Source organism: Hypanus sabinus, chromosome 14 (assembly GCF_030144855.1).
Source record: "Hypanus sabinus isolate sHypSab1 chromosome 14, sHypSab1.hap1, whole genome shotgun sequence".
NCBI lineage: Eukaryota > Metazoa > Chordata > Chondrichthyes > Myliobatiformes > Dasyatidae > Hypanus > Hypanus sabinus.
In genome coordinates, this window is record NC_082719.1 from 34,711,944 (window position 1) to 34,739,503 (window position 27,560).

Here is a 27,560-nt window from a genome sequence, read left to right on the forward strand (position 1 = left end):
TTGATATTTAGAAATGTTTGGGGGAAAATGACTCAAAAATAATTATTATTTTTAGTTTATTTTGACATGTGGTCCAGTGCTGTTATTTAATCAAAACACAAACACAGTAAACAGATTTACTTAAACATACCCTTTTTCAAATGAAGGATGGTGACGCCATTCAAATGAGTGATGCTGTGCTAAGCTGAGAGGCCAGGTACAAAATGCTTCAGCCCCTCAACTCAGCAATTTAAATGGTGGCCCTAATCCAGTGATGAGTCCAGTGGCATACTTCTGCCCTGCAGTTTGAAGAAGGTCAGAGCCGGTTGTCATAATGCATTGCAGCCAACCAGTTCTTTAAAGGAACCATCAGCTAGCCTTTAGACCATTCTTCCATAGGTAAGTGTTTGAAAGAAAGGTTTAACATCACCCCCAATCAAGCAACATGTGATTGTATTGTGAAGACTCGTGTGGACCTTGAGAGAGAAGAATATGAGACTGCACTTGCCATGTGGCATTTTGAAACTGTGCGACAACATCTTGTTTTACTGATTACAATCAGTAATTGGCAGACTGCACCTGTCACTGGGATATATGGAGGATGTATTTGGGTATGGCATAGTCCAAGAAAAGCTCCCAGCAGGGCTACAGCATTGAATATTTTTTCATATGATCCATTAATGTTGAAGTTTTCACATGTCCAGCATTTGAGATATGGTTACTATTTATGTTCTCCTAATGATTTTTAAATCGAGGGCTAGAATTCAGCACGAGATTCAGACTGAAGTAGACAGGAATAGTGTTAATGGTCTTATAAAATGTAACATTTCCTCGAGTATTAAATTATTTGAGCAATCTAAATGCATAATCTTTGCAGTGCATCAAAATACCAGCCTGTAACAAAGACACGGCACTGAAACAAAGTCGGTATTCGTCATATTTATTCCTACGTTGTTCCCAGTCCACATGTTTAATTGTTCGTAATATCACTGTATTTGAATATTGAAGATTTTACCCCTGAAGAATTTGCAACTAGAGTTACAAGAAGTGGTAGAGACATTGCTCTCATCTTAATAGAAGAGGGGACACAAAATCTGCCAAATAGGAATTGCAGAAAAAACTAATTAAATAATATTGGATAAATTGGTGAGTTTGAAAGCCGATAAATCTCAAGGGCATGATTTGCGTCCCAAGGCTTAAAAAGTTAGCTTTAGTCCTCCAAGTTTAAGTAATGGATTGAATATGGAGCTAACATGGATTTATTAAAGCAACATCATATATGACTTTGGAGTTCTTTGAAATCATTATTGGGTAAAATAAGATGAAATAGTGGATGTAGATGTTGGGATTCTTGAAAGGTATTCAATAAACTCGGCTAAGCAACATGGCTGAAACATAGAGAATTGAGGGGTAATGTGCTACCATGAACAGAGAATTGCTTTTTGGACATATCAAAGGGGAATAAAAAGACCATTGTTAGGTTGACAAACTGCTACCCCAGTGATTGGTACTCCTGGCCCCATACTTCACCATTGAATTGCAAGGACTTGATTGAGGGACCCAACCTCAAGTTTACTGTCATTTTGCCTCTGTTCTGATTAGGATTGTTCTGAAGTGTTTTGTATAGAGTGTGGGAGCAGATTGCCATTTTTTTTAGACCTATGGAATGAAAGATATTTACCTTCAGTTAACCCAGGATTAGTGCTGGTTCTTTGATTGCAGTAATGATGAAAATAAACTAAGGAATCAGGGGACATAATGCAAGCATGTAGAACTTGCAACCATGACTGAATTTCATACATTTCCTGGTTGCTGGTTTTGGAACAGCAGTGAGCCTGTTCTAAGCAAATTAAGTTTAAATAATTTAAATTTTTTGCTCCCTATAAAGAGATTCTCATTTGTTTTTTATATGCTTTCTGATGTACATATTGATAAGGAATTGCCTGTTGATGAACTATAAAGTTCTCTGAGCACCAGCAGCTCTCCAGTATCGCTTTCCAATCTGTTCCTTAATAGTGTTTTCTATTCCTTTTTCACTCTATCCCTCTACTTGTTATTTTGACCTAAACTAGACTGTTTGAATCTGTGACCTCATTAACCATGTTATCCACATTTCTTACTAATTAGCCGAATTACTAACCACATATGCTCTTTATTTCTAAAGCTGAACACTTTACTAAACTATCATCATCCTCTGATCTTCCTCAGCTCATGTAATGCTGAAACACCCATCCATTTGCTACCCGCAGTCTGTGCCAGCATCTATTTTCTATTGTCTGAAAATATTCTGACCATTCAAAGCTCCACTCAAGAATGTTCAGTCAGTACAGCTATTGTGTCAAAATTGTGATACAGTTTTGAGCACCTCTTATCCGAAAGCTTCTGAAATCCAAATTTTTTTTGTCTCAAATGGAAAATTCTACTATGCGCTGGGAAGGTTCCCAGGCGATGCTTAGATCTCTGCGCACCACAGACAGTTCTGAGAAGTGACCTCACATACCCTGTTGGTGGAATTTTGTTTTCAGCAGTCACCAGAGCCTTCATGTATTACTCACAGTGATTACCATGTGTTTTGTGCTTATTCTCTGTTCTGTGCTGTGAAGATACTGTTGAAAATGTCAGAAAGACCTGCATTTACCCCTGAGGGTAACAGTGAAAAGAAAAAGGAAGCACTTATGTTGATAACACAAAGTCAAGTTGGAAAAACTTTATAGCAGTGTAAGTGGGAAGCATCTGACAGAGGAGTATAGTGTTGCAGCAACCACCATCTACAACCTGAAGAAACAGGAGGGCAGGCTGTTAGTTTTATGCTGAAAATATGAACAGAAGTTAACGAAAAACACTACATACAGTGAAAATGACAATCTTAGACATGTATTGAAAAAGTGATTTTGTTAGTGTCTGAATGAACATGTGCCGTTTAATGGTATGCTGATCATGAAACAAGCAATGATTTATCAATATGAACTGAAAATTGAAGGTAATTGTGAGTTCTCAGCAGGCTGGCTGCAGAAGTTTAAGAAAAGGCATGGCATTAATTTTTTTAAAAAAAGATTTGTGATAATAAGGCATCTAAATCATGAAGCAGCAGAGAAATTGAAAGGCTAGAGCAGTGTGCATTCATTACAGAACAAGAAATCATGTTAATTTATAAAATCAAAGAAAGATTGCTATGACTAAAACCCATGTTAATGAGGCAGATGACACTAGAGAAACTTTTTTTTAAAAAAAAGACCATCTAGCCCAGTGCCTCCTCATCCCAAGAGCATATGCTTCCACGACTCTCAACTGCTTCTGATGTTCCTCCTCAAAATGATAATCATCAATGATGTACCCTCTCCCTCAAGTTTCTTGGAACTGATGTGTTTGGTGCTGCATTATTTTGTAAGTGAAAATGGTCACTTTTTTTGGTAATTACAAAACCTTTTATTTTTGCATGAAATCTGAATTTCACATCCATTTAAACTATCATGTTGGATTGTAACATGATCATCGTAATTATTGCATTAAAAATAAAATGTTGACTTTTTTCAGCTTTCATTACACGTACCTGAAATTAAATTTAATCTTTTGTTTTTATACCTTACATAAAACCTTTTTTTAAAAAAAAGGTAAAATACAAATGCAATGTACTTAACCTTTTAATCGTCGTAGGTGGAGACCAAAAGCCTGCTGTTTGTTGTTGTTCAACAACTGATTCAGGTATTTTCCCAATACTGCTTCGCTGTATTTGTTACTTGCACACATGATATTTTCATTGTATTAGTGAAATAATTTTTACTGTTTAAGTACATATGTGTGAATAAGTGTAAGACACAGACTGCTTACTGTAGCACATAAATTCAGTGTCTGGAATGATGGCAAAGCCAAACAGCCATTAACTGTCCATCTGGATAGCTGAGGTATTTATAGCTGACCAAATGGTTCAATGTACACGTTATTGCTTCATGCACAAAATTATTAAAATATTATATAAAACTACCTTCATGAAGATGTGCAAGCTATATATGTAATGTAAATGGATTTCATGTTTGGACTTGGGTCCCATCCCTAAGCTATTCATTATATTGATACAAATATTCCAAAATCTGCCCAGAAATTTTGGAAAAGGGATGCTCAACCTGTAGTATGGAACCTACTGATTCTACCTCTATCACAATGGATCAAATCATTGTACCCATTCCCTGGAAACCTTCATCTCTGCTACTGAGATTTTTGGAGCTCCATCAAAGAGCTTCCCATCTACTTGCCCAATTACGTGCTCCAGACTCCTACTTTTGCAGTGGTTACTTAGGTCAAGCACTATGGATGTGATGGTATGATTTTAATTTTTGCAGAAGTATGAAAAGTATGTACAAACCCCATTTCTAGAAAAATTGGGATATTTTCCAAAATGCAATAAAAACAAAAATCTGTGATATGTTAATTCACGTGAACCTTTTCAATAGTTTTACTGACCAACTTAATTGTATTTTGTAAATGTACACAAATTTAGAATTTGATGGCTGCAACACACTCAACAAAAGTTGGGACAGGCATGTTTGCCTTTGTGTTACATTACCTTTCCTTTTAATAACACTTTTTAATCATTTTGGAACTGAGGATACTAATTGTAGTAGATTTGCAATTGGAAATTTTGTCCATTCTTGCTTGATATAAGACTTCAGCTGCTCAACGGTCCGTGGTCTCCGTTGTCTGATTCTCCTCTTCATGATGTGCCATACATTTTCAATAGGAGAAAGATCTGGACTGGCAGCAGGCCAGCCAAGCACACGCACTCTGTCTACAAAGCCACATTGTTGTAGCCCGTGCAGAATGTGGTCTGGCATTGTCCTGCTGAAATAAGCATGGACATCCCGGGAAGAGATGTTGCCTTGATGACAACATATGTCTCTCTAAAATCCTAATATACGCCTCAGAGTCAATGGTACCTTCACATACATGTAACTCACCCATACTGTGGGCACTGATGCACCCCCATACCATCACAGATGCTGGCTTTTGCACCTTTCGCTGATAACAATCAGGATGGTCATTTTCATCTTTGGCACAGAGAACTCGATGCCTGTTTTTTCTGATAACTAGCTGAAATGTGGACTCATCTGACCACAGCACACGGTTCCACAGTCTTTCGGTCCATCTGAGATGAGCTCGGGTCCGGAGAACTCGCTGGCGTTTCTGCATAGAGTTGATGTAAGGCTTCCTCCTTGCATAATACAGTTTCAAGTTGCATTTCTGAATGCAGCGACAGACTGTGTTAAGTGACAATGGTTTTCCAAAGTACTCCTGAGCCCAGGTGGCTGTAATTGTCACAGTAGCATGACAGTTTCTTTGGCAGTGCCGCCTGAGGGCTCGAAGATCATGCGCATTCAACAGTAGTTTCCAACCTTGCCCTTTAAGCACTGAGATGTCTTTGAATTCTCTGCAATCTTGCGTTGAGAAATGTTCCTTTTGAACTGACTAACAATTCTCTCACGAATTTTGGCACAAAGGGGTGAGCCATGATCCATCCTTGCTTGCAAAGACTGACCCTTTGATGGACGCTACTTTTATACCCAGTCATGATACCTCACCTGCTACCAGTTAGCCTGCTTTAATGTGGAGTTTTCCAAACCAGTGTTACTTGAATATTCTGTGCACTTTTCAATCTTATTTTAACTATGTCCCAACTTTTGTTGAGTGTGTTGCAGCCATCAAATTCCAAATTTGTGTATATTTACAAAATACAACTAAGTTGGTCAGTAAAACTATTGAAAATCTTTTCTTTGTACTTTTGTCAGTTAAATAAAGGTTCCTGTGAATTAACATATCACAGATTTTTGTTTTTATTGCATTTTGGAAAATATCCTAACTTTTCTGGAAATGGGGTTTGTAATTTAAGCTGTTTTGCCCAAGAAATAATGCTTTCTAATTTTTATTATTTGCTGTAATTTACAAGTAAATATTTGACAATTTGACTATCTTGTATGCAACTCAGACATTGCATTTTAAAGTTCTGTCTCCAAATTGGGTAGGAGCTTTGTCACTATGCTTGAGTTTAGTCCAGCGGTATCTCAAGATTTTGTGTTTAATTGGGTTGAGCAGTATCTGTGGCAGTAAAACAAGAGTTGATGTTTCGGGTTGAGTCTGTGTATCAGGACTGAGGTTGCAGCAGAGCGTACATCAGTATAAAGAGTTGAGAGGCAGGTTTGAGGTGGGAATTGTAGGTAATATGACGTGCCATCAAAGGAAGGGTTTGATGGAAAATGGAGCCAGGTGAGGGGGGAGGGGTGGAGTTGGGAGGCAGTGGCTGGTGGGTGAAAAGTATAGACAAGTATGGAAAGAAAGGAAAACTGAGTGGTGAATTTCAAATTTATTTATTTAAATCTTGCATCCATCCCACAACATGAAGAAGTAAAAATCTTTGCAGTATGACTTTGCAATGTACAGACGTGTGAATTTAACAGTCTAATGAAGCTGCCCCAAGCCTGTTGGTCCTGGCTTTAATGCTGTGGTAGTGTTTGCCAGACGGAAGCAGCTGAAGCAGTTTATAGTTGGGGTGACCGGTGTCCCCGATGATCTTCCAGGCCTTCTTTCTGCACCTGCTGCTATAAATGTCTTCAGTGGAGGGAAGTTCACATCCTCAGATGTACTGGGCTGTCCGTACCACTCTCTGCGGTGCTCAGCGATCAAGGTTGGTGCAGTTCCTGTACCAGGCAGAGATACAGCCAGTCAGTATGCTCTCAATGGTGCCCTTGTAGAAGGTCTTGAGGATTTGGGGGCTCATGCCGAACTCCTTCAGTCGCCTGAGGTGGAAGAGATGCTGTTTTGCTTTTTTTGTCACAAAACTGCTGTGTACAGTCCAGGTGAGATCATCAGTGATGTGTATACCAAGGGATTTGAAACTACTCACCTTCTTAACTGCAGATCCATTGATGTTGATCGGGCCAAGTCTGTCTCCATTCCTCCTGTAATCTACAATCAGCTCTTTTGTTTTTCAGACATTGAGGGGGAGGTTGTTATCCTGGCACCACTGTGTCAGTATATCAACCAGTCTTGTTGGGAGGGTGGAGATGGAAGGGGGGGGGGTTGTCTGTGGAGGTAAAGGAAGATGCTGGGAGGCAATAAGTGGAGATGCAAGGGACTGCAGATGTTGGAACCTTTTCAGTGAGGAAGGTAATTAGAATCAGATTAGGGAAGGAGAATGGCTAAATGTCTCCTATCAGGGAGAGGATAGGACATTCGTTAGGTGTAGTGTGGATGATGGGGAAGAGAGAGAGGGTTGTAGGCCACAAGGGTGGAATGAGGCACTGTTCAACTAGGCCTTGATCTGGCAGAGAGTAAATCTGAGAATAGACTGATTTGTGTGACATCGGGAAGGGAGATTGAAGTGGTATGCAACTGTGCGAGCTCAGGATAGTGAATACAGATGGAGCCTGTGTACTCCTCAAAGCAGTCAGTTAGTCTATGATTAATCTTGTGGATCACAGAGGAGGCAAAATCAAGAGCAATGAATCTAACAGATAAGATTGGAGGATGTGTATGTGAATCTTTTCATAATTTGGAAGGGTTGTTTATGTCTCTGGGTGGAGGTGAAGGAGGGGCAAGTGTTGCATCTCCTATGGCTGCAGAAGAAAGTGCCAGTGGACAGACAGTGGTGAGTGAACCAGGGAATTATGAGAGAGTAGTCCCTGCAAGAAGGGGTGGAATGGGATGATATAACTGGCAAAGAGATCTTGTAGCAGCTAGAGGACATGAAGGATGATGTGAGTCTTGGAGTCATAAAACACTACAGCATAAAACAGGCCCTTCAGCCCATCTAGTCCATGCTGAACTATTAATCTCCCTAGTCCCATCAATTTGCACCCAGACTATTGTCCTCCATGCCCCTCTATCTTATACATGGGTATAGGATTAGAGGGATGGTGTATTTGGATATACTTATCCAAATTCAAACCCCCAACTACCATTTCTGCCAATAGCTAGTTCCATGCTCTTGCCACCCTCTGAGTGAAGAAGTTACCCCTCATGTACCTAGTAAACTTTTCATCCTTTCACCCTTAACCCTTGACTTCTTCATTTCACCCAAACTTACTAGAAAAAGCCTGCTTGCAGTTACCTTATCTGTACCCCTCATAATTTTGTATAGTTTTATAAAATCTCACCTCATTCTTTCTTTCTCTAGGGAAAAAGACCTAACCTATTCAACCTTTCCTTATAACTCAGGTCAAGTCCCTGAAACATCCCTGTAAATTTTCTCTATACTCTTTCAGTCTTACTATATCTTTCCTGTAAGTAAGTAACTAAAACTCTCAATACTCCAAGTCAGGCCTCACCAACTTCTTATGCATATTCAACATAGCATCTCAGCTCCTGTACTCAATACTTTGATTTATGAAAGCAATGTGCCAAAAGCTCTCTGTACAACCCATCTACCTATGATGTGCTAGATGCAGAGGCTGGTAGGTGAAAGGTGAGGACCAAGGGATCTCTTTGTTTTGTCTGTGGGGGAGCATTTTTGAGAGTAGGAGGAAAATGTGAGTAAGGACTCCATCAACGACTATACAGAATAGCTACATTTTCTGAAAAAGGGCAGCATTTCAGATGTGCTGGAATGGAAAACTTGTGAATGGATGCAGTGGAGATTGAGTAAAAGGAGCTGACCTAAACAACCCCTCCAGATCAGGCAAAGATTCACCTGCACCTTTTCTAACCTTTATTGCATTTGGTGCTCTCTATGACTTCCCCTGCATCAGTGAGACCTGCATTTAATCACTGAAAATTTGGTCACTGTAAAATGACCACAGTCAAGGGTGGTTACCCTCCCTACTGCATACTTCCTGAGATGAACAGAGACTAAAGATAAAATTTTGTTTCTCTGTTGCAAACTGTTATGTATGTTCCTAGTGTACCAATTTGAGTGCAACTGAAATAACTGAGGTACACTATTTAATATTAACATCATATTTAAAATTTCAAAAGCATTGAAGTCTTTTTGTCGAACTTCCATGAAATCAGTTTCATTAAACTTAAAATTAGAATGACTATTGCAACTCTACAAATTGTAGACTTTTCCATTTGAGATCTGGCTGTTGAAAATACCACCAATATTCTGTAATTTACAAGAAATGCAACCGTTCAGAAAACAGTTTGAGTTATAAAATCAGAAAATTCTGAAAATGCTCAGCATGTCAGGCAGCATCTGTGGAAGGAGAAACCAATGAGATTTTGGGTCAAAGACTCTTCAGAAGTGAGAGAAAGAGTAAGTCTAAGTAGCAGAGAAAATGTAGAAGTTGTAGTTGGGTAGTGCAGTGGGTATATTTCTAATAAGGTGATTTAATCTCACGGTTAAATGGACAGCTGAGGTTCTTTGTCCATGTAATGTTTTGATACTTTAAAATCTGGGTGATATTGAGTAGTCAAGCTTTCTGGGGCTCAGCCCACTATTATCTGTCTGTGAGGGATTTTCCTTGCCACAAGTTGTCTGAAGAGAACATTTAAGTCTCCAAACCAAATTATTTCATGGTCATGGGCACGGTAGGAGATTTTCATTTTGCACATGCTGCCCAAGAAGAATAGGTCAAGATTTTCTCAAGTTGGTAAACTTGGATGATTTTGGTAATAGACTAAGCTTGGTGAGAAACCGGATGTGCACATTGGGTACTGTTGAAGTATTAACTAGCAGAGTGCACCAGACTTGACTGTGCACAACACAGCTGGCTTCAACAGGGCCACAAGTTCTTACAGTGGTTCTTAAATAAATTATAATTTTCTGATTCAAAGTGAATGCTGTCACTAAGAATCTTAAATCCTTTGTTAATCCTATACTTTATGAATATGTGTAGATTTTGTTAGTTTATTCATTTTAATCCAAAGTTACATAACTGATGAAGAGTTTGGAGACCAGTTACAACAAATTGTGCTATATAATCATTTTATTTGTTTTTAAGTCATGTTATTGTCAGTCCAATTTTCAGGATTTTGAAATGTATTTACAGTGGAACTTCTGTAATTTACCATAATGGATTGGTATTTTAAATAATTAGTGCATTTCTTAATTAGAGACTAGTGTGGAAATGACTTGAATCTCTTGCATAGCAATAACCCTGAACATGGAATTGAAAGTATATTCTCAGAGCAATTTATATTTGAAGTTTATTTTCATTCATTACAGAACTTGGTGGTATTTAATCTGTTGAACAATGAGCTGGTGTGTTTGACCAAAATACTTAAAGTTGAAGTATTGATGATGGAAGTTCTACTGTACTTGGAAATCTGAAATTGTTTTCCACTGGTAAATGCAAAATTAAGCATCCATACAATAAGTTAGTACAACTTGTATCTGGTTTGTTTTGCAGTCACAGTTGTATTTTTAAATTTCACTTTGCCCCTTGTTTCCCCCCCCCCACCAGGCCACTCCATGTCCAAAAGAACCAAACAAAGAAATGATAAACGATGGAGCCTCTTGGACAATCATAAGCACAGATAAAGCTGAGTACACGTTCTATGAGGGGATGGGCCCTGTACATGCACCAGTGACACCTGTACCTGTAGTAGAAAGCCTTCAGGTAACAGGGACTGGATATTTATAGATTTTGTTAACATTCATGTTAAGGCTAATATTGCATCATTCAAGTTGATTTTCTTTTAAACTGCTGCAATTTTAGACTATGTCTGTGGAGAGCCAATTTTCTGAAAATGTTTTATTTTTGCTGAAGGTGTAGTAGCTTTTTAGATACTGTGTGATGTCTGTGGAGGGAATTGTCTACAGAGGGATTTTCTTAAACAGGTTGCCTGAACAATCTCCAAACCAAAGTATTTTGTGGGCATGGGAGCAATAGAAAGTTTTAATTTTGCACACACTGTCCAGGAAATCATGCTTTTCCAAGAGTTGGAGAATTTGCATAATACAAGCAATAAGACTAAATTTGGAAAGACTCCAGATATGCACATTGGGTACTATTGGAGTTAAACTGATGCTTGTGTCTGCAGCACAAAACTGACAAATCCTGTTCTTGTCCAACAGTATACAAATTGGAGGAAGAATTTGCAGGGAAAAGTGCCAATATGTCCGTCCTTGTGATGGAGAGGAAAGGGGTGGTTACACAAAGTTTAATTTGTGCTATAGGATGTTCTTTTCCTGAGCATGGACCAACCAACTCCTCCCATTTTTATAATGAGAGCAAATGATAACCAAAACAAATTCCAAAAAACAATATGAGTAATACAATCAGTCACAAGTAATAAGATGAATAATATTAACCAAAGCATGGTTTTATTTGTGGGGGGGACTGATTTTTTTTATATAGAAAATCTAAGATTCCTGACTAGAGCTTTGGTTCCTATTTAAACTTGATGCTGAATCTTAAAGAAATGCAGTCAGAGCTTTTGGGTGCCTGATGTCCTGAGTTTCAAAAGCTGCATAAAAGTTGCTCGCTACTGTTGACCCAGTTGTCAAAGCAGATGATAAATATGTAGCATTGTTTACTATCAGGTATCAGATATGAGGATCTATCCAATGTCATCAGACAAGCCATATAACCAAATATCTCTGTGGATGAGTTTTCAGACAGGAATAAACAGCATAAATGCAATCAACTTTTAGAATATTTTTCTAACAAATTAATGGTTGGAATAATAGAATTTGGACAAATATTATTTTGCAATATTTAATATCAGTATCAGGCAGAAGATGAAATTTTCTGTTGAGTATTCAGTTACAGTTACAAGTAGATGCAACACTGCTTTTGATTGTTTTCTGCCAAGTGGTTTTCATATTACTTGTGATGGAATAGGTTACTCTATACCCACTAAAATTTAGAATAATAGAGGATAATTTTGAGGTATACAAGATCTGAGAGGGCTGGTGCTTTTAAAGCTGTCTCCTCTAGCAATAGTATCTACAAATCATAGAAATCAGCTGCTTACAACTGAGTAGAGGAAAACTCCTTTCATTAGAGAGTTGTAACTTTTGTAGTGCTCTCCTCCAGAGGGTCGTTGATGCTCAGTTGTTAAGTATGAAACTGAGATTAATGCATTTCTGGACACTGAGAAATTGGAGGATATGATGATCAGGTAGGAAAATGGATGAGGCACAGGATCAGCCATGATTTTATTGAATGGAAGAGCATACTTGAGATTCCTTGTAGGTTAGTCCTACTTTTGTGCTCAATTTGAAACATTTGAAAGATGATCAACCATAAATTCTATCTGGTGGAGGTTATTAAGGTGTTATAAAGATTCAGTGGAACACTTTTTACTCTTGTTGTTCTGTAACTTTTGTTTGTTCTACTGTGAAACTATAAATTTCCAGTTCTTAACACATTGATAACCTCCACAGGTTAGGAAAGAATAGTCTGTACCATCTGTGAACTGCTGGAGTTGCTGATAAATTTAAGGTTTTTGTATCCATGCCAAGAAACCTATAACCCCACCCCCAGGGTAGATGTTGACAAGCCAGAACCTACCTGTTAATCCCTGAAACTGTTTATTTGGATGTCTTTTTTAACGGTCATGTTCTTTTAGGTTTTTTACTCTGTTTTAAGTTTCCTAAAATGCATGTGTTCCATCAAATGATGCCTTAATATCTGAACATAGCACATTCAAAACTAAATGGACAACCTGATTTCTGATTTCCTTCCTTTCCAGGAATAGACACGTTAATTTTAAAAACATTTTTCATTTAGTCTCAAATATATTCTATTCAATTTCTGGGAATCTTTAGTACACAGCATTAGTAGGAATTAATGGGGCACTTCCCTTCTGTGGTTTCTTCATCTTATAGTGGGATCATCAAATGTGACTCAATTCTTCAAAGTAGAAACAGTGATCTGTCAATATGTGCCTTGACTGAGGAAATCCAAACTTGTTTCAGTATTTACAACAAAAAGCCGTAAATATTAAAGCAAAACATTTTCGTAAATATTATTAAAAATATTCTATTGTTGAGTAGTGTTGGTTGGCTTTAATTGCATGGCTAAGTTCATAATCATTGGGTGGTCTTGAGTTCTTTTTATTCAGACCGCATTACTTGAAAATAAAAGTAGAAGTGTGAAATATAAATTCTTCTAGTTGAAAGAGCTGATATTTTAAAATTATTTTCTATATTCAACAGATTCTGACCTTTTAAAATCTGCTACCAATTATTTAACAATTCCACCGTTTATTTGCTATTGAAATGTTGCTTAAATATGCTTTTTAAAACAATTTGTCTATTAGTACTGCTTTTATTTGCAAAATTTTATTTGTATTCAGAGAATAGTCTATATTTTAATGGCTCTAGAGGGAAGAATGCGAAAATGGAGAAAATTATTAAATGTTTTGCTTCAGACAACAAAATAAAAGAACTGCGTCATTTGTTTTCAGAGATATTTACAAAAGTTCACAACTAGACCTCAAAACAAAACTGATCTCAAAATGTTCTGTCAGCTTGTTCCAAAATGATATATTTTTTCAAAAGATGCAATAACTTTAAATGGTTAATTTTTTAACTAATGCCTCAATATAGAAATGGTGCAAACAATGTGTATAATTATTTGCCACTTACATTCTTTGAAGCATTAAAAGCCTTGCAGTACTGCCAGATATTTCATGGTGCAGCTTGGTAGGAAATTCCAGCAACTCTTGCAAAATTTGTCCTCTTTCAACACTTCATCTAAGTTTACTATGTCACAGAGAAATTTGTTGCATTGGCATCTGCAGGGTTGGGGTAGATAATTTTTTGTGGATAATGCCATACATTCTTTAAATTGATCATAATTTTTGTATATCGCTAAAAATGGGTTAGCTTGGATGGGCCATTTTGGTCAGCATGGACCAGTTGGACTGAAGGGCCTGTCTGTGCACTGTATAACTCTATGACTATGACTGTTGTAGCAATTTTAGTTCCAACAGTGCAATGACCATGTTGCATAGTTATGTTTCTTGAAAAGTACATAGTATATACCATTGCTGCAGTTCCACTCCTGGATTGCTCCAGGTAGCAGATGGGTAGCTTTAAGCCAATAATATTCAGTTCTTGACCAGGATGAGATATGTTATTTTCTGCTTTTATTTACAAGAGATGCTGTGTACAGTTGAACTTTGTTTATGTTTGTAGCTGAATGGGGGTGGAGATGTTGCAATGCTTGAACTCACGGGACAGAATTTTACTCCCAATCTGCGAGTTTGGTTTGGTGATGTTGAAGCTGAGACCATGTACAGGTAAATACATGATGGTTATAAAAAGCAAGCTTTTAGAATTCTATAAAATCAACCTATTTTAATTGAAAGGTGTTTTCACTTTTTGCTGTCAACTCAAAGAGAACAACCAAGCCAGAGGTAGAATGACTTCTGGTATGCCATCACATTAAATGAATCTATCTTGCCTGATCATGCACATGGAATTCAAAGCTCGCCCCTTATTATGTTGCTAACCTTGTGCTTGATTAGTTCCCATTTCTATGTAGTTGCCAGCCTCCACAATTATTTGCATTACTCTGTCTTTCCAAAACTGATGTTTCAAAAAGGAGTCCTTCCTTCTATTTTCAGTTCTAACTTTCAACTGATCATTAACTTCAGCAGGACCATTGATAGATTCTTACCACTTCAATCAAATTGTAATTTTTTTCTCCAAACCCTCTGCAATTTGTTAACTTAATAGGAAACAGGTGTCGAACCTTGGATTTTCCTCACATATCTAAAGTGGTGCCACTTAATGCTTCTATCTGGCAATTCATCATGCAGCCATACTATCAGTAAAATTTGGGTTAGATATAATTGTAAATGGTGTGAAAATTTACTTGCACAAATTGTGCGTAAAATACTTTGTAGCAATTTTGAGCTGAAGCTATCAGGTGCCTTAAGGCAGTATTTGGACAAATAGTTGCTTCCTGTAAAGTTTTATTGAAAATCTGTGAATTCATATATTTTTGCTATTATATAATATGCTGTCTGGCTTCTTAAATGCAACTGTGATGTAATGAAGCAGTAGAAAGCCCTACCCTCTCATACTGAGATTGAAGCCCCTAGCTGAAATCATACAAATTGCTTTCTAAGGGAACGTTTCTTTTCCCTCAGCGTAATGTCATGTAATTGTATAATTCATTATTCATATCAAACAAACAGGTTTTCACAGCTCATTCAGATAAAGTTTAGTAGGCTGTGTAAATTAGGTCACATTTTCTCCTTATTGCTGCAGTATTGACCCCATCATCTGTGGGCTTGGGAGAAGGAACTTGGCAACTTCCTCATTCAGAACTAGTAACCAGCAGCCTATCTTTGAAAATAAAGTGTAATTTCAGTGTTTTTTCTGTATTTCTAATACATTTTTTACTACTTTCATTCTGTTACAAATTTGAAGCTGAGAACAGATAGCCATCCAGATATTGGACTAATAGACAATAGACAATAGGTGCAGAAGTAGACCATTCGGCCCCTCGAGTCTGCACCGCCATTCTGAGATCATGGCTGATCGTTCACTATCAATACCCAGTCCCTGCCTTGTCCCCATATCCCTTGATTCCCCTATCCATCAGATATCTATCTAGCTCCTTCTTGAAAGCATCCAGAGAATTGGCCTCCACCGTCTTCCGAGGCAGTGCATTCCACACCTCCACAACTCTCTGGGAGAAGAAGCTCTTCCTCAACTCTGTTTTAAATAACTGACCTCTTATTCTCAATCCATGCCCTCTGGTACTGGACTCTCCCAACATCTGGAACATATTTCCTGCTTCAATCCTATCAAATCCTTTAATTATCTTAAACATTTCAATCAGATCCCCTCTCAATTTCCTCAATTCCAGCGTGTACAAGCCCAATCTCTCCAATCTCTCTGCGTAAGACAGCCCTGCCATCCCAGGAATCAACCTAGTGAATCTACGCTGCACTTCCTCAATTGCCAGAATGTCCTTCCTTAAACCTGGAGACCAAAACTGTACACAATATTCCAGGTGTGGTCTCACCAGGGCACTGTACAAATGCAAAAGGACATCCTTGCTCTTGTACTCAATTCCCCTTGTAATAAAGGCCAACATTCCATTTGCCCTCTTCACTGCCTGTTGCACTTGCTCATTCACCTTCATTAACTGATGAACTAGGACTCCTAGGTCTCTTTGCATTTCTCCCTTACCTAACTCTACACCGTTCAGACAATACTCTGCCCTCTTGTTCCTGCTTCCAAAGTGGATAACTTCACATTTATTCACATTGAATGACATCTGCCAAATATCTGCCCACTCACCCAGCCTATCCAAGTCTCCCTGTATTCTCCTAACGTCCTCTTCGCATGTCACACTGATTTTAAATGTGATTTTAATATGTGATTTTAAAGTTAGCAACTATTGTTCCTTAGTACATAACCCTACTGGGTATACTTATAATGTTTATTTGTAAATAGACACAGAATAAATGAAATATGGAGCGGAACTATTTGCTAATCATCTTTTCTGTTTTTTTAAGGTGTGCGGAGAGCATGCTGTGTGTTGTTCCCGATATCTCTGCATTCCGAGAGGGTTGGCGATGGGTGCGCCAGCCTGTCCAGGTCCCTGTTACTCTGGTTCGAAATGATGGGATTATCTACTCCACCAGCCTTACTTTCACCTACACACCAGAGCCTGGACCAAGACCACACTGCAGTGCTGCTGGAGCCATCCTTAGAGCTAATTCCAGCCTGATGGCGTCAAATGACTCAAGTACAAACAGTGAGGGAAGTTACACAACTGTCAGCACAAACTCAACTATTGTCACATCAGCAGCAACTGTAGTTTCCTAACTACTAAAATCATTTAAAGACATTTACCAACTTTTGGGAAGGGCAAAGACAAGACTGTTGAAGTGCTGCAAAAGAAAACCAAGAACTACTAATGTCAACAGTACTTGTGGTATTCTGGAAATCACCTCCTTGTTCAGATGATGGAACATTTCATTCAAGCATAGATAATCTGCAGGAAGTGTTACTACAATAAGAAAATACACCTGAATATTATATAAAACTTTATAAAGAGCAAAATGAAAATCTATTTTTCAGCTGTTTAAAGTGTGGGCAAGATATAAAGTGTTTGGGTGGGATGGTGGTAAAGCATAGTAGAGAATGCATACAAAAATAACAGTTTCTATGGACCAAGAAACTTGTATAAGCTTTAGTGAAGGTACAGTTTCACCATACCTTTTTTTGTATTATACATATAGTACACTTTTGTTACCAAATAGTTTATATTTTCTTCCTCTGAGCAATGGGCTCTGAAGTATCCAGGTTCCAGACCTGACCTTACTGTATATTCTCATCACCTATACCAGTAAAGACCTATATTTCGGTCACTGGCCGGAACTGTCCTCATTTTTGTTTTTGAAAAAAAAACTTGAGTCACGTGACTTTCAGTTGAATGTGTTGAAGAGAAAAGCCTAATTTTTATGGTATCCTGTCAATCTGTATACTGTACTTAAAGGATGTCTCAATATAGCACCTTCATGATGTGGGACAAAAATCACAGTTAATCAATATCATGACTTAGTATAGTTTAAGAAACAAAGAAGCACTCGTCATGGTGTCTAATTGTGATCTGTTCCACAAAATTAATCTAAAATATAATTGTTACTTTATAAAAGGCTTTCTGAAACAACCAAAATATAGGTGTAATGGGAAAATGAAATACTTTAGAGTTCTGATTCTTCAATTAGAGCTTTGATTCCAGTGATATTTTTGACAAGCTCTGTATTGTTAATGATCCTTAAAGGATATGTATTCTACTATGCATAGGCCACAGCAATAACTATCATGTGAGTATATGTCTGTATGCTTATCGGTGTCTAATTTCCTGCTGTCCTTAAAAAAAAACAAACAACTGTTTAAAAGCAAGTTGGAAAGGATTTTTCATCATATGCCACTCACAATATCTTGAAATTCTGACCAGTAGCAAAAATTAAAAGTGTCAGAATTTCTTGATGCAAGATCAAGAGCGTTCAACATATATCGTCAAGCTGTCTTTGATTGGTTTCACGCCCAGTAACAATTCTGTGCAAATAAATACCAGAAATATGCAAACATCTTTTGTGTATAAAAAAAAGTTAGCATGATGTGACAATGGGGTTGACCACACTTTAATTCACACATTGCTTTTTATTTTATGCTGTCAACTTCCTCATACTTAGTCTAAAGAATACCAGAAGGGTTATTTACCTTTTGAGTTCTCAGGATTACCACTGCAATCGGATTATGGCTGCTACCACATTCACTATAATATGTAAACTCATTGTGATATGCTTTCATATCATCTCTCAATGCATTGTAATATTGGGACATCCTTATGTACTTCAGAAATGTGTATCAAAAGCTTTAAGTGACTTCTGCCCTGTCTGCAATACATACAACAGTTACAGATATGTTAAACATAGCTTTATTTTTTCAACCATTTTAATAAAACAGTATTTAGTAGTAACTGATAGATTTGCTTTGCCACGTGTGAGTAAAAACTGAAAGTTTTTGGATACACTGACCTCTGATAAATGAGGTTCTGCATTTAACTGAATGTTCGAGTGTGGCTATAAAGTATCGAGTCAACTTTGTGTGTGTATTCTTCCCCCAAAGCTCTGCTTTTATACATTGAAACATATTATCAGCTTTTTATATTTATAGTACTTGGACCTACATGTGCCAGATGAATCTTTTTGGCAATTTGATTGCTATAGTGGTTTATTTTTATTTTTTTATTACATGTGTTATAAGTGAAAATAGTGTGTGTGTCCTTTTACAGTGTTTGCTTAGTGGAATTCATTTTAAGATTGCTGCATTCAAGGTATGAAAGCCTATTTGTAAGATCATCAAATATGTAACAATGCAGAAATTAATTCAGTATTTCATCCTTTTCTACAATATAGAATAGCTGCCTTTTTAAACTGAAAATATAAATCTAAAGATTACTAAAAGTCACTAAGGTTACTCAGTAGTGAAATTGATTTGAGAGATTACTGGCCATAAGTGCACAAAGCATGTTACTAAGCTTTAAACAAAAAAGATCTTTAAAGCATGGGAATTTTAATGACAAACATTGATTATTAAAATAGACAACAAGAAGTGTTCATGGTAAAGTAAACTTCCGTACTATTTTTAAAGAGTTCATTGTGAGCAGATCCAGAAAAACTTAGTGAAGAGCATAAGCTTCTATTATATTTTCAGGATTGCTAGTTTACTTCTCAATTAACTATTTTTGAAATCTAATTGTTTTTATTAATGTAGGCAAACGTGGCAGCTATTTGGCATGAAATCACAAATGAGATCATGTTTTAGTGCTTGGACCAAATAGAAGACAGTCCCTGCTCCTCAAGTACAGGCTGAGTACCCCTTATCCAAAATGCTTGGGCCAGAAGTTTTTTGGATTTTGGAACATATAATGAGATAGCTTGGGTCTCCAAATTTATGTGTTACCGGTAAGCAGTCTTTGTCTTGCACACATGTATTTAATAGTAAAAGTTATGACATACCATTAATGTAATGAAAATATCGTGTGCGGGGAACAAGAGCAGCACCGAATACCTGAATCAGTTGTTGAATGACAACGAACAGTGGCAGGCTTTCAGTCTTCACCTATGATGCCATGTTTTGATTAAAAGGTTACAGTGCACTCACTGTATGTTACCTTGTTTAGGTTTTATGTAGGGTATAAAAACAGCACTGTAAACTTTTTCTGGTGCTAAATTTTCATCATCGATACTTTAAAAGATTAATGAAATTATGTAAAGCATAGAAACAATCAACATCATTGACTTGTGCTGATGGTAAATTTTTGTGATCAGATGTTTTAAAATATTTAATCCCGTGACTTTTCTTAAATTTCTGTCCTTACAATTACCTTCAATTTGCAGTTCATCCTGATGGGTTTTTGCTTGTTTCATGAACAGCATACTGTTAAGTGGCATACGCTCACTTCAATGCTGATATTACAGAGTCGAAATCTTCATTTTTCACTTTATGCAGTGTTTTTCATTAACTTCTGCTCATTACATATGTGAGGTCATTTTTCAATATTGCTTTGCGCAGAGACCCATGCATTGCCTGCGAACCTTCTCGGTGCTTTGTGGAATTTTTCATTTGTAACATGTCAGTTCTCAAAAAAGAAAATTTCAAGATTTTAGAGGTTTTTGGATTTTGTAATTTCTGATAAGGGGTACTCAACCTCAATTACTTTATTGAAATAATTTTCATTTCCACTTTCTATTTGCTTAAGTATTTTAAAAATATTATGGTTTTGATTTTAATGCTATTGAATTTTTAAGTTATCACTTAAGCCCAGCTGTTCAAAAAGCATTGGTATTTAATACTAAAAGGCTTTTGTATGCCAATAGAGACATAAAGCTGAATGGTTGCAGTAGACCTCAAGCCTGAATGGCTAGTTCTGAAGGCAGCTCTTATTTGTTCATAAAGTCATTTATTAAAGAAAAGACTGGAGCATATTTGACACAGGTGACAATATTGTCCTTGATTACTTTTAATGCTTGGATTATAGGTTGTGACTGGAAGTAACTGACTGAATAACTTAAGGTCTTGGCTAAATACAAGGGAAGATATTTGGTACTTTGACCTCTTTTGTTAGACCACTAGGACTGGAGTGAAACTTGCTCTGTGGGCTGAGAGTTTTTTAATCAAGAAAAACCTTTTAGCTCATTAGCTTTGTTTAAAGTTTACTTTAAAAACTTGCCCAATCTAATGGTTACCTGCAGCACGGATTTCCTGTTGGTGATTATTCTTGACATTCCAATAATGTACTGTATAGCTGTTATCTTCTGTTAAACTAATGCATAATGCACAAAATTCACATTATACCATTTGTCATGCCAATATACTTAATTTTTTGTAATGTTATTGTTCATCCACTGTACATCACAAGTAGTGTTTTCCACATCCTACAAAACTTGAGTTTTAGCTTAAAATTGAGTGACCAGAATTGTACCTAAAATTGGAAGGTTTCAATGGACATGTGAAAATTTCACTGCTTTCTCCTTAAACTTATACTTCATAAATGCTGTACATTCCATTATTTTTGAAATTGCGGTTGCACGTTTTCTGAAAATTGAAAGCAATTGCTTCTTTTCCAGCTATTCTTGTGCTAGTTCTGTTCTTCATTGCACATTTCTGCTTTTAAGTTTTTCATATCAATTTATAGCCTTTCCTTTAAAGTTCATTTGCAATTTGTCTCCAAACATGTATAATTGACCTGAATTTTAAACACATTTTTGCCTGCATCCTTCATGCAGCATTTATTTCTGTGTAATCAATAGGCTTATCCAGTTTCTTTCTACAAAGAGCCATTGTAAATGAGTGCAAATCAAGGAACTGACCTCTGTAGTGATTCTTGCACTAGTCTACTATAATACATATTTTAGTTTCCCTTTTGTTAATCCAATATCTTATCCAGACAATAGTTTGTCTTAGATTCCAAATGATTAAACAATGTACGATGCAATGCTGCAAGTACTTTAGATTTTTGTTCTTGTTTAGGGTGGTGTTCATTTCTTTCTAGGAGATAAAATGCTATATAATTCTTTATTAGCATCCTTGTCTTTAACGCCACCTTCTCCATGCATTACTAATCAAATATAAGTTTATACGAAGTATTCTGACTTGGACAAGCAAAACTAGATCAAAAATGAGTCACTCTACTAGTTTCTGAAATATGATTAAATAAGGTAAGAGCATGCATGTGAGCCTTTGGACTGATGGCATAAGTACAAAGTAAATTTTGCACTTTCTCTGGACAAGCTTTCAAATTGCAGGTATTAATTTTCAGTTATTCTCAAGAGCTGTATATTAGTTGATTTCAACCGTTAAAGCAGTAAATAGGAACATTAGTTTTAAGATCTCAACAGGATAAATTAATTGTCAAGATTATTAGTTGAAGAACACCATATTTCTTAAATCATGAATATTAAACTTACAACCTAAGATATGTCATTGATGCTTTTGATCAATTTAAGAAATGTTAAGTCTCTTTAAAATCCCTATTGTACTAGGCTCTGCCACCACCCAGGCAGTGCACTCCAGGCATCCACCACTCTTTAAAAAAAAATAAACTTGCCCCTCACATCATCCCCTTTGAAATTACCTCCTCACCTTAAATTCATGCCCTCTAGTATTAGACAGTTCAATCTTTTGGGGGTGTGGGGGGAGGGAGGTGGGAGGTGCTCTCTGTCTTCTCCATCTATGCCTCTCATAGTGTTATAAATCTTTTTGTCAGATCTCCCTTCAGTAGTCTCTGCCTCTTGAGAGAAAACAACCCTGGTAAAACTCTTCTGCGCCTTTTCCAAAGCCTCGACATCCTTCCTATAATGGAGCCACCAGGAATGTGTGCAATACTCAAGGTTTGGCAAACTAGAATATTAAGAAGCTGCAACACAACTTCCTGACTTAACCGCAATGCCTTGATTAATAAAGGCAAGCATACTATATGCCTACTTAACCACCCTATCAGCCTTTGTAGCCACTCTCAGAGAGTTGTGAGCTTGGACTCACTATTAAGAGTTTTGTCCTCAACTGTGTGTTGTCTCTACATTTGACTTGCCAAGGTGCAGTTCTTCACACTTGGCTAGGTTAAGCTCCATCTGTCATTTCTCCTCCCATATCTTCAACTGATTTATATCCTGCAGTATTCTTTGTCAGACTTCTACACTATCCACAACACCACCAGTCTTCATGTCATCTGCAAATTTACCCACCCATCTATATTTTCATCCAGATCATTTATATTTATCACAAACAGCATAGATCCCCATGGAACACAACTAATCACAGACATCCAGCTAGAATAAATCCCTTTGACAACTACCCTCAGTCTTCTATGAGCTAGCTAGGTCTGAATCTAAACGGCCAGTTCATTATGGATCCCATGCACCTTAATCTTCTGGATGAGCCTCCTGAGGGACCTTGTCAAATGCATTACGAAAATCCATGTAGACAACATCCATTAGTTCTACCTTCATCAATCACCCTATCACAAAACCTTAAGTTAAGAAGATGCAAGTTCCCCTGCACAAAGCTACACTGGCTCTCCCTAATTAGGCCATGGTTTTCCAAATGATCATAAATCTTATCACTAAGAATTCTCTCCAGTAACTTCCCTACAAGTGAACATGAGACTCACTGATCTATAGTTTACAGGATTATTCCCTTCTTAAATAATGGACATTAGCGACTCGTCAGTCCTCTGGGACCTTCGTCAGTCCTCTGGGACCTTGCCTGTGGGTAAAGAAGATGTAAAAATATTGGTCAAAGCCCCAGCAATTTCATCTCTTGCCTCTGGATAACCTGGGTCTATCCCCTCGAGCCCTAGGGACTTAACCATTTTAATACTAAGAGACCCACAGTACCTCAATGCCCTAGCATATTTATGTGCTTGATATTGATCTCATTAAAGACCTGATCTGGAATGCGCTGCCAATGCAAGTGATGGAGTCAGATGTAATCAAGCCATTTGAACAGGCGGTCCAAGAAGCATGTAGGCAAAATGGAGTTGGGCAAAAAGGTCAACTTGAATATGGTGGACTGAAGATCCTGTTTATGTGCCATACTCCCCTGGCTATAAATTTGCTATATAAGCCTAAAGAAGTAACTTTATTCATACCTTTAATACCAGAAGTTGTATCATGACAAGAAAGCTAATGGCACTTGGCTTATTTATGCAGAAATGGTGCAACAGTTTAAAATGAACACCTGCCCGATTCAGCTCCAATAGTTTGAAATGTGCCAGAATGCTAAGAGTTTTGGAAAACATGTGTCCTCCTGTCTGCCTTATTGCTTCATGTGTTGTTTTCCTTTTATTTTGATTACTTTTTATGGAGATTCAACATTTTATTTATTGACTCACTTTTTCAGTGACTTAAATACCGTATGTTTTACACTGAGAAGGCAACTAAATGATTAGAACATTTCTGTGGCCTGCAATAAAATAAATCTCATACTATAATTAACTGTATAATTGTACATGATATTGCCCAATCTAAGACCTTTAGTTTATGCAAGAGATCAGCTTGGACACAGTTCTTCACTGCCCCCAGCAACTTCCAATTTCCCGCAGCATCTGATAAACAATATTTTCATTTTTCAATTGCCATTAGAAATTGTAGCCCATTTCTATTGCAGTTTAAATGTCAGAACATGGTTTATGGTGCATAACACAATGTCCATTTTCTGGTCTTGCCTTCCAACCACACAGGTTATGAAGGTGTGCAAGATAGCTTTCCAGTCAGTAGTAATGTTCCAAAAATGTAGGTCTTGCCACTGGTCACGTCAAGGGAAAGGGTTAAACTGCCCTGCTGAAGTGGTCATTGCCTGCGTTTGAGATGTGCAAGGGCCATTCTCACCCCCAGGGAACTGATTAAATGATCAAGATTAGTGGGATGTTGCCAACAACTTGATTACTGAAGGAGTGAATGTTTGTAAGGTAATCACTGAATTAACTGAGGATTTTTGTGTGTTTTTTAAATTATTCATTATTTGTGATCTGGCTGTCACTGTTAAGGCCAACATTCATTCCCATCTTTAATTTGCTGTGAGGTGAAGGTGGTGCTTTCAGCTGCTGCAGTCTTTCTAGTGAAAGTACATCTGAAGTGTTGGTGTGACATTCCTGAATTTAGACAAGAGCAATGAAAAAAACAATATATTTCTAATTGAAAAAAAATGGGTGACTTGTATGTGGGTGGTGTTCCCATGCTCCATCAGTTCTGGTGATAGAGGTCTGGAGTTTGAAAATGCTGTCTTAGTAGGCTAGGTAAGTAACTGCAATCCATTTTCTTAAATAAAAGGTGGAACAAACTACAGTCATTGTACACTGGCAATAGGATTCAAAATTTCAGGATGTTTGAGGGGGTGCTAGTCAAATGGTATGTTTTGTCCTGATTGGTACTGACCTGCTGAAGTGCTGCACTCATTCATGTGGGAACAAAGTGTTCCATCACCCTTTTTTTGTCTTAAAAATGTAAGGTGTCAGAAAATGAGGAACTGCCTACCATCAACTCACATAGCCCAAGTGATTGTGTTGGTCCATTTGAGTTTCTTGTTAATGGTGACAGCCAAGGTTCTGATGGAGGAGGATTTGGTGCAGTGATTGTCATGGTAATGCCACTGAATGTCATGGGAGTGTGTTTATGGCATCTTTTGTTAGAGATGATGAATTGCTTTGCACACATCTGATGTAAATGTCATTCCAAACCTGAAAGATGATTCAGTTTTGCTGCAAGCAAGGATTGGCTATTTAAATATTTGTGAGTAGAATTGAACATTTTGCAATCATCAACAAATATTTCAGCTTTTAACATTATAAAAGGCGTGGCATTGATGAAGCATCTTAAAATGGCTGTACCTCGAGAAATTTCTGCAGTGATGTATTGGGATCGAGATACTGGCCTCCAGCAATTATATTTAAAGTTTTTGAAACTTTAGTCAAACTAAACCCTTTTCCTGGAGGTAACTAGAAGTCTATTTATTAGATATTGTAAAACTGCCTCGTATGTTGAATGTAGAGAGCCCTCTGTTGCATAAAAGATGCAGCTCTTTTCAGTGTTGAAATGATGCTGTAAAGCAATTTATGCTGTATGTGTTCAACATGTCTCAGACTTGAGCAATATGTCAGTTTAATTGATAAACTGCTCATTTTGATAACACAATCGAAATAATTTGCATATGGAATTATATGATTCATACTTGGCAGTCATTCTTTAGAATGTAATGAGCAGTAAAATCAGAAAGAAGAAAATGAAGTGGAATCCTTTATCTGGGGCAGAATTATTTGACATGTCAGTCTGGTAAGCTTTTAAATAAACTGCTTACTTTCGGTAAACAACACCTTTCGCAATGCATGAATGGTGACATTGATTACCTTGAAATCAAATGCTATCTTCTGTTTGCTCTTTTCCTGCCACATTTCATCCCAGTTAAATAACCACCAGTAGTTTATCTCTTTTGTATATTGATGAAGATTGCATTCCATCATCATGAATGAATTTTTATAAATGTCAATGTCATATGCATTCCTGAAAGCAAAGCATGTTAGCCATAACATTAGATTTTTAAATTGAACATACAAATTTAGTATAATTAATGTATTTAAGTAATTTTGTCTGGCCCTTCATTATGGTGGCAGTGCGGCACAATCTTAAAATACCATATCAGCACATGACTGTTGCATTACTTGTAGATTGTAATAGTGTTAAACAATAACTCATTCCTGCTCAAGCAGTAAAGGAGTAACTGAATTCTAATAATGGTCCTGCTAGAAAACCTATATGCAGAGTTGGTCATTAAGGCCGCTGATTCCTGTGGAAATGTACCTCTGATTTGAGTTAATGCTATAAGCAGTGTGAAGCAGAGAGGAGACTGGGGGTGGGGGTGGGGAGTGGCTTGAGTGTAGTTTTTGTATTCATGTGACTAAAGTTCATTGTGGTTCATTTATTGTCTAAAAAGATGAAAGGAAAATGACACACTTTGCTATCCGATAACATGACCAACCCCAACTCATTTCCCTGATCTCAATCTTTATTGCGGTGTCTATGAGTTCCTCAACTGAAGAACATCAGGTTATAGTCACCACTAGCATCACAGTGTCTAGCTTGAATTTTGTCTGCAAAATCAAATATTTTTAATAATCAAGCCTAAGATTGGCAAAGGCAGGGTTTTTCTAGCAATTGTCAGGAAATGTGTTGTCCTTTAATTATTGGAATCAGCAATTTCTTATAACATTGTTAGCAGCATTTTTTTTTATTCTAAAGCTCTCCAATTTCATATGAAATAGTGATTCAGAAAATGTAGCCTGGCAGCTGCAGCAGCCACTTCCTTACCATATTTCTCCTGTCATTCAGCATTGCAGGAGGCCACTTAATCTATCAACTAATGGTGGTTCTCAAAGCAATCCCAGCTCCCCACGAATTTCTTGCAAGCTTATTTTTCATATTCATTAATTCCATTCAGATTGTCTTCCCTCCCACCTACATTAGTAGCAATTAACTGTCACCAAGTAGCCCACTAACCCAACAGGCTAATGATACAAAGATAGCTGGAGGAACGGGGTAGTGTTGAGGAAACAGAGACTTAGATAGTTTAGGGAATGGGCAAAGAAGTGGCAAATGAAATACAATGTTGGAAAGTGTATGGTCATGCACTTTGGTGGAATAAATAAACGGGCAGACTATTATTTAGATGGGGAGAGAATTCAAAATGCAGAGATGCAAAGGGACTTGGGAGTCCTTGTGCAGAATACCCAAAAGGTTAACCTCCAGGTTGAGTCGGTGGTGCAGAAGGCGAATGCAGAGTTGGCATTCAGTTCTAGAGGTATAGAACATAAAAGCAGGGATGTGATGTTGAGGCTCAGTAAAGCACTAGTGAGACCACTCTTGGAGTATTGTGTGCAGTTTTGGGCTCCTTATTTTAGAAAGGATATATGACATTGGAGAGGGTTCATAGAAGAATCACGAGAATGATTCCACAAATGAAAGGGTTACTGTGTGAATGACATCTGTCAGCTCTTGGGCTGTATTCCCTGGAGTTCAGGAGAATGAGGGGGGATCTGATAGAAACATTCTGAATGATAAAAAGCCTGAATAGATTAGATATGGCAAAGTTATTTGCCACGGTAGGGGATTCT

General features: G+C 37.3%; 1 protein-coding gene across 2 annotated transcripts in view; it reads left to right on the forward strand.

The window, feature by feature from the left end:
- Positions 1–17,250, forward strand: part of rbpjb (recombination signal binding protein for immunoglobulin kappa J region b) — a 132,538-nt gene extending 115,288 nt beyond the window's left edge. For both annotated transcript variants that reach the window (XM_059989001.1, XM_059989002.1), the window contains exons 9-11: positions 10,371–10,526; positions 14,057–14,160; positions 16,396–17,250. In XM_059989001.1, the coding sequence (XP_059844984.1) occupies positions 10,371–10,526; positions 14,057–14,160; positions 16,396–16,708 (573 nt within the window). In that variant the 3' untranslated portion in view covers positions 16,709–17,250. The remainder of the gene's footprint in view (positions 1–10,370; positions 10,527–14,056; positions 14,161–16,395) is intronic.
- The last annotated feature ends 10,310 nt before the right edge of the window (positions 17,251–27,560 follow it).